Genomic DNA, 8,617 nt, shown 5'->3' on the forward strand with positions numbered 1-8,617 from the left:
GAGATAGAGTGGTCGCGTAAAGGAGGCTGCCGCCTAGGGTAGATGGCCCCGGCATGCCTGGCGATCAGAGACCACGCGCGTGTGCATCCCCATCTAGCTATCTATACTACCGGCAACATTGTATCGCCGCTGCGCACGATGCACCCACGGACAAACTTTCTAGCACTCGGCAACCCTGTCCGTCGTTCGCTTACTCATCCCTGCCGGGCTCGGAGCAAAACGCGCGCGAGCACGAGAGATCCTCTCTGCTCTCCATCCGCTGGAGATTTACATCTCTCTTTCTTCTGGTCGCTCTGTCGACTGTTCCTTTTTTAGAATCTTGCCAATGGGACAGTCCGTGACCAATTACATCGGTCGCTCCCCCTCCCCCGTCCGTTGTGTATCAGCCAGCGCGTCCCGCCCGAATCTCGCCAACCTGTTAGCGCGGGGCCGCTGATGTATCGTGGGTAGATCGGTGGTGGTCACAGGGAAACCCGGTGAAGTTTCGAACCGCATAAAGATAGATTCGTTTCGGGTGTCTGAACCAGTACGTAAAGAATCCCAAAATGAAAACTGGAGCGATTCTTTTCGGCCTCTTGTGCTAGTACTTGGGCTACCCTTTGGCTGAATAGGCCGTCGGTAATATCCAAAATATGGATGTACCCTCACGAGCAAACTGCTTTCCGCTAGGGGAAAAAGTGACGTAGGAGAAAAGCTGCCTTCTACCACTTGGTAAATTTATTTCAAGTATTGAAATGTTAAATTGAATATTAATTTGGCCATAAATTTCAGTAATTCCCGATATCCAAGTGGCAGGCAAGCCCCCGTTCTCTACGCCATACTTTTCCCCTAGCGAAGAGCCGAGTTTGCACGTCAAGTGTATACATAGAAATAAAACAATATTGAAATCATTGATTCCGTCCTATTGACAGTACGGCGTGGATCCTGTTTGCTTCGATCAACATCAATTGATTCCGTTGGGCGAATACAATCCGTTAAATGAAATTCACTTGTTGTATGCCATTTGTCAGCGACATGTCGAGATCTAGTTACTTTCATAGAGACGCACGTTGTTCTCGTAATTTTTATCTAGGGATTCTCAACGTAACTGAAAGTTGATGCGCTTTGGTGGGTGGGTGGTGTGGGGGGAAGGATCGCCACGCGCTAACTTCTTCGGTTATACGAGGCAGGCCCGAGCGAAGGCAAAGCAAAGGGAGAGCATTGCCTGCCAACCGGCATAGAAGGTCTGTGACCTCGGCAATGTCTATGCTACGCCGTACTTACGCTGCGCTCTGCCCGCGTGTACCGTTTCCAGAGGTGATGTCACGAGCAAAAAGGTCCTTGAACAAGCCAACAACTTTTCGCCGGAAGGGTGGGGGAGACTCTTTTTTTTTCGGTTACCGTGGTCACGTGACAAAAAATTACTCCATTATCCAGTGCATATATACTGTCATCCCTGACTCTACTCGCCTAGAACCACGGATATTTCCGAGCTATCGAACATTTTAACCATCTAATGGCCGCCGGTGGTAACTTCGAAGTCACACCAGTTTTACCATTATTTTAACCCTTTCGATTTTTATGTCGAGTATACTCGTCAAGAAAAGATTGCATTTTTACTTGGTTATTATGGAACACACTTTAGAATATTTTAGGACAAAGAAAATGAAATACGAAGAAAAAAAATTACTTTGAAACGTTAAGTACGTTTTCGAAAATGAAATAAAAATATTTTTTTTTCACAGTTGACCAGTGTAACTTGAAATTACAATATGGCTGTTCATTCCCAAAGTCTCTCTTGCTCGGTGTGTGACCTTAAAGAGAATAACCTATTTTGAAAACAAAAAAAGAAACTAAAATCTTCAAAATCGAAAATTTAAGTTCCATCAGTTCACTGGCCATTTATGTGATCCTAAAAATATATTCGAAATATTAACCAGCGTTTACGTGTCAGCGAATTTGTACAATCGACAGAACACACACGGACACGGTGTTCTCACTCTTGCTCATTAATCTTCTGCCCGCTGTGTTGCCCAGAGTCTGCTAATGACATTCGAACCGATAAAATCTCAAGCTGTATTTCACTTTCAACCGACTCGAGGAAGTAATCGCGCGCGTCAATTGCGTCTTCCAGTCGGGGTGGGGACAATTTACAGCTGTAATAATTCTGTTGTTACAACGACTTCTTTACACGTGCAGTTGTCACGGCATACAAGAAAACTCTCGGAGTCCTTGAGGGGGCAACTTTCATAGAGCTCTGAGGCCACGGTCCTCCCCTCCCCACCCAACCTCGGCCATACCGCGGTCTAGCTCCCGAAGCGTGTGTGATATCGCGCGTTCTGTTGCCCGATGGGATCACGGGTATCGCTAATTTGTCACTCTAACGTGTTATTACGCTGATTCCTGAACTGAGGCCTAGTTGCTCCAGGGTAGACAAGTTATGGAAATTCGGTACGATGTATGGCGCTCCCGTTCACGAGAACGTTAAGTCGCAGAGGTAAACTTGAACACGGCTGTTGCGAAATTATCGGACAGTGTCCAAGAAATGTCCGATAGGGAGCCTAGAGGTACTGAGAGCAGGTGGGCTATTTCTGTTCCATGACTTTTTTTTTTATTATTTTTTTTTTTAAGAAACTGGAGATCTTGACACAGGAAATGTCTAACATTTTTTTGTCTGTTTATTATTCTCGAACCTTTGTGTTTTTTCTTCATCGAGGAACACGTTTCTTTCTTCTATATATATTGTAAACGCGTGAAAACGAGCGACGATGCTCGCAGGATGCGTAACCTGTTAATCGACCACAGTGTTATCGACCTCTTAAAAGCGTCCACTAGCGCGTCGTCCTTCGCTTTTAACCTCTTTTTTTGTTCTGGCCGAAGTGCATCGACCGAGCTCGTACATTGTCGTGCATCACGGGCTAAAAATGTCGATTAACGTTTAACGCCCTCCGCTCGACTAATTGGTTAAAATAATGGAATCACATGGACATGTTGGAGGGGGTGGGGGAGGGCTGAGCCTTGCTTGTCAGTGCCGAGGAGCCTTCGAACACTCATCGAGGATTGACTGTATTAAGAGATCACTGTAGATAATCTACTAATTAAACAAAACTTAAAATAATCTTAACTTCAGTGTGCAGTAATATGTCCCTGCACCGAAGAATCTAAATCAGAGTACATATACAGACTAGCATGCAATTAGATGTTTTTTTTAACCCTTTAAGGTCTGAATTATTTATTGTTATTTTTTATCGCAATTTTCATTCCAGATACTTGAAAATTGTTCACATATGGTTTTTCGTATTTTCTATTCAAATAGTTCAAAATGGTGTCTCTGAGCTGTTTTATAGCATCTCGGAGGACACCAAACAACTCGTAAACACCTTAGAGTGACTCACGCATTCGTCCGCAGACTTCCGAAACACCAGTTAGGTGTCAAAACTTTTACGCAATTTCTACTCACATATTCTGCGTATCATTACTTTTTATAGCGAACCATTATCTACCAATCGATTGTCATTAATATTTATAAATATTCGCATGCAGCAAGTATTCTGCTTCCGAATGGTTAAATAATACACAGATTCCTGCCATTTCATCCGAAACCAGTAAAAGCACGTGTGGGGGCGGATGAACGCATTAAATGCAAGGACATCGGTTGGGGAGTTTAGGACCACACCACACCGCGTGGGTTGCATCCTCGCGCGTCATCCATGGGGGAGGGGGGGGGGGGGACACACCACCGAGAGGTCCTGTTGCCGGCGGCCCCTGAGAGATATAAACAAAGAAACGCGCGCGCAGCCACCGCTGCGCATCGATTTTCCCCACTCCCCTCGCTCAACGTTCCTTCACGGCGCGACACAGCAGTACACAAGTTGTGTGTGTGTGTGTGCTCTCTTCCTACGTGGTCGATTCCACGGTACGTCGCATCGACCGACGAACCGTGAGATGCCGTCAGAGGATGCCTGAAATATTCAACAAAATCCGCAGCTTGTGGAAGCGACCCCCCTCCCTCCACCCAGCCATTTCTTTGAACCGCGTGTTGCATCATCTTCGAACTGTTATCGAATATAAGAAGGTTTTTCCTCCCCTGGTGATTCTTGTTTTTTTTTTTTTTCGTGAAAGCTGCCCCCTTTTGACCAATCTAATCGTAACATCTGCAGCCCTGATTATCGATCCAATATCACTGGTTTTGAATATTTTTTCTTTTCGTTTTGATTTCAGGCGAACGCTGCGGTGGTGTTCAAATGCACTTGGCCGGGATGCATGGAGATCAAGGCGACGGTCGCGCTGATCGAGGAACACGTGCGCAAATCGCACCTGGGGTAAGTGGTGTGTCCCGTTGAGGACGAGCAACAAGTACGGAACAATTATCGACCGAAGAGACACACTCGTGTGCGCGCGCATTGCCGCTTTATCGTGACCGACGCAGACTGAAATATTCGAAATTTTCGACGTGATTGGCTCTTTCGAGGAATCTTTGTACGCGTTTGGAGGACAATAGAAAGCTGGCTTTCGATGGAAACAAAATATTTACAGTCAGAAGTGAAGAAAAAAAGATTTGTTTCTTTAATTCTTAATTCAAAATATGATGGGAAGTCGTCGAAAAGATTTTGTAAAATCCCTTAAGGTTTAGAAATCTATTTTAGAGCGCAGCCTTTCGGTATCTGTAGATCCGTAAACGTCACTTTTGACAAAACTACACTCAAAAAAATTTGAAAATATGTCGGTTACGAGGGCCATGGAACGGTCGACCTTGAAGAGTCAGCCCAATAAGATTAATATTCGCTGAGTCTCGATGCTGCGGAACATCGAGTTTCCGCGGCGGGATAAATAAAAGCGATTATCACAACGCACAGCTTGCTCCCCCCCCCCTCCCCCTACATTCTTGTTGCTTTTTCTTTTTACCCACCGTGATAACGAGTGTAACCATCTGCGCAATTTCGCTCTCGGGGGCCGACTCAAGAATAAACCGTGTGCATTTCCCGCAGGCCGAAAAAATCGAAGGGTTACGATAACGAGGAGGATGACGACATGTCCGATCACGAGGAGGAGTTCTACTATCAGGAAGTCGCCGTCGATCATATGAGCTCGCCGCCGACGATGTCCCATCGGGACATGGCGAGGCCGCCGCACGAGGATCCCGAGTATCAGAAACAGCTACGCCTCGAGGCTGGCCCGACAGGTGGCGGCAATAACAACAACAACAACAACAACAACAACAACGAGAACAACGTGATGGTGGGAATCAGGGAACGGAACACAACATTCACCATTTCGCAATCACCGGTAGGTGTATACGATGAGTGGTGTAATGTTAGCCTTGGTGTGTATACAGAGTAGTGTCCCACCTAATGTGAGCACCTTCGGTGTCCCACTTGCTTTTGAAGATACAAGCGAAAAATTGTTGACAAATACAAAGCAAGTAAGATACTGAAGGTGCTTATGTTAGGTGGGACATCCTGTATATGTATACTGTCTAATGGTAAAGGAGGAAATAGACTGCGAAACCTGTAGCGTAGCGGGACTTTGCTTTTAAAGGCCTGGTCTCTGAGGGACCGGGGCCTTCGAACTCGGTGTGTGTACACTAGTGGAATGTACTGTTTTTGTGTACGGTTAAACGATATAGTAAAATCGTCTGGTGAGATTTTTCGGATTAAAATGATATCCAACATGGTTATGATCCGTGCTCGTCCAGTAGTGGGGATGACGAACGTGTACTATGCGTGCACTTATCGAGACTTCATTGTATACGGTGTCCCATGAGGACTGAGTACATACTAGTTCCCTTTACATTTTGACCCGTTCATAGCCCAAAATGACGCAACGCTAGTGCTTTGAATTCTTTCAAATTTTAGTAAAGCACGTACAGGTCAAAACCATGTCCCTAACCTCAAAACTGTGTTCTTGACCTCCAAACTTCCACCCAAGCTCGCTTTTGTTCGCAACCCACCTGTTTCACCACTTCGTTATTTTCCTCCGTTGATCCACGTGTGTTCTTACAAATAATCCATAACGATATCTGTTTCACGCAGGGCACGCCGATCAAGCACATAAAGCTGTCGCCCCGGCCGTTCCAGACCTATCAACAGAATATGGGACTGTTGACCGTGTCCACGGGCAAGATGCCGTCGTCGCCGCGACGGATACGGGGCGAAACGAAGAAATGCCGCAAAGTGTACGGTATGGAGCACCGTGACCTATGGTGCACGCAATGCAAATGGAAGAAGGCCTGCAGCCGTTTCGGTGACTAGGCCAAGCGAACGCCGCCCCGTACGTACGTGCGTGGGCGGAGATCGTCGCCGAGCCGACCCCAGAGTTTGCCAATGCTACGTTAACGAAATAGAAAAAACAAAAAAGAACAAGGGAAAGAATCGACAAGCCGAAAACCAAGAGACAGAGAGAGAAAGAGAGAGAGAGAGAGAGAGGGAAAGTTCTCCATCAACTGCCAATTGCCAATATTCTCGATCGTAGCCGTCGTCGTCGTCGTTGTTGTTAATTGTAGAGAGTCGATCGTCGCGACACGACGGCGGCCGAGACCGCGTATTAATCGTCGGACGAAAAAGCGACATCGAAACCCCGTGTGTGTGGCCCCAAAGGACAAACATTACCACCTTGATTGATCAGATCGGTCACACGATCGTCCCGGTACCAGCAGCGAAGAGGAGGTACCCTTTCATTTATCGTGTCCACACACCATCTTCCAGACCGGCCTCTGTTCATCCAACCCACACCCTACCCGTGTGACAAGGACCACACTGAATTCCATTGGCCGTTGTGATATTCGACGTCAGACAACAAACGGATGCTGAACCATCGGAAAAACCGCGCCTCTTCCTGGTTCTTCTCCAATCATCCCCGTGAAACATTTCACTGGCTCGTCACCCTGATTATGGGCTAGATGCTTTGAGGCGGATGCGACAGTTTTTCATGGAGACCACAGACACACACAAACACACACAAACACACACATACACACAACATACACGTCAATCCCATGACGGATGGCGAACGGGGTCAGAAGGGCCGACAACAACTCCTTTTTTGGACGATCGTCGACTCTCAGCTCTCCACCGAATAGAAAAGAATCGTCGAAGAAACGTGTGGACCGGGGGGATAGAGATTCGATCGACGAACAATCATCCTCCCCCCCATCACCCAGGCCCCCATCCCGGATCGCTTGGTGTCCGGCGCCTTGGCAAACTCCGCGTTAGGGTCTTGTCGTTCTTGTCTGTTTTTCTTTGTTCTTTTTTTATTATTCTTTCTTTCTAGCCCGTAAATAAGAGAAGAAGAACGAAGGGATGTTCAGAATCTAGTAGATAGCGAATAATCGGGGGACTGGGGTCACGGGAATGAGGCACCGTTTCTCTTTAGACTGTTGCGCTTTCTTTGTCTCTATCTCTCTAATTCTCTCACTCCGTTAATCTATACGAAACCATAGAGAGGGCGCGGAACAGAAGCCTCGTTCCTGGGCTCCGTCGCCGGGTCGAAAACAAGGAGAAAAATCTTTGACGATTTTCTTTTCTCTTTTGTTTTTTTCTTTTCGTTCGGTTCGGTACGCAACGACGGAGGGAACCACGATGTGCAGCGAGCACGCGGGTCCCCTAGTATAAAACCGTTGACGGTTTCTCGAACCGACACTTTAGGTCATTGCAATAGAGGTCCCCTGCCTTCCTTCGTCCAACGAGAGCGCCACCAACCGGTCGATTTTCTCTCGTTCTCTTGTCAACGGGCCCGATAGAGATGGCGTGAACTGCTCTATTTGTAAATCATGAGTGATTCGATCAAATTCGCTCCCAAATCGCGGTGAATTCTCATCAGTGATACGTGAGATTTTTGTGATCGTTAATGATTGGTGGAGAACACCAATTTATATTAACGAAAGATAAATGCGAGTTACATCGTATAGAGTAAAGGAATAACGCGGAACAATGATGAATAATGAATACAGTGGACTCTCGATATATTGCCGCGTGAGGCACTTACCCTTGATGCATATTTTCCCGCGCACAAATTTGCTCTCCCATCTCCGTTACGTACGCAAACAATGTACACGTGCTGGGGCCGAGGCTACGACGCGGCAGAACTTACGGTACGTTTTCACTTGACGGTAAATCGTGATTTGTACGGTTGTGACACTAAATGTTACAACTTTTGTCGTCATGAAAACTAGATACCGCGTTGTCGTGACATTGAATTACACTGTCAGACAGTGTCACGACAACAAAACCCATGACTTTAACTGTCATGTGAAAACGTACCTTCAGTATGGTGGGGGTTCTCGATATGTTGCCGTTTCCGAGAATTTTACTCTCCTATAGCCTCTGTCGCGGGAAAATATCAAGAGTCTACTGTAAATTAATGATTATAAATTCTAATCAATAATATATGTTGTATAAGTGTAGCAAATCATTCCTTTATAATTTCTTCTTTTTCTACTGATTTTTAAAAACGCAATTAGTAATGTAATTCATTTTTAAACCATATTGTAATAATGTTTTTTTTAAGATCCGTGAATTACGGATACAGTGAGAAAATTCACTGAAGATAAAAAAAAGTCACGCTCATGGTCGTAAATGAAGCTAAATCGCGACCATGATCGTGATATTCTGCGATCACTGTGATAAATTGTTGTTAGTGA

General features: G+C 45.9%; 1 protein-coding gene across 1 annotated transcript in view; it reads left to right on the forward strand.

Annotated features, from left to right (window-relative positions):
* The window catches only part of LOC107190131 (zinc finger protein 395), a 94,136-nt gene extending 86,890 nt beyond the window's left edge, over nucleotides 1–7,246 (forward strand). Inside the window, exons 6-8 of the mRNA XM_015578884.1 lie at nucleotides 4,201–4,301; nucleotides 4,968–5,265; nucleotides 6,012–7,246. Of these exons, the coding sequence (XP_015434370.1) occupies nucleotides 4,201–4,301; nucleotides 4,968–5,265; nucleotides 6,012–6,230 (618 nt within the window). The 3' untranslated portion in view covers nucleotides 6,231–7,246. The remainder of the gene's footprint in view (nucleotides 1–4,200; nucleotides 4,302–4,967; nucleotides 5,266–6,011) is intronic.
* Nucleotides 7,247–8,617: the final 1,371 nt, after the last annotated feature.

Source organism: Dufourea novaeangliae, unplaced genomic scaffold, assembly GCF_001272555.1.
Source record: "Dufourea novaeangliae isolate 0120121106 unplaced genomic scaffold, ASM127255v1 scaffold172, whole genome shotgun sequence".
NCBI classification, from domain to species: Eukaryota; Metazoa; Arthropoda; class Insecta; order Hymenoptera; family Halictidae; genus Dufourea; species Dufourea novaeangliae.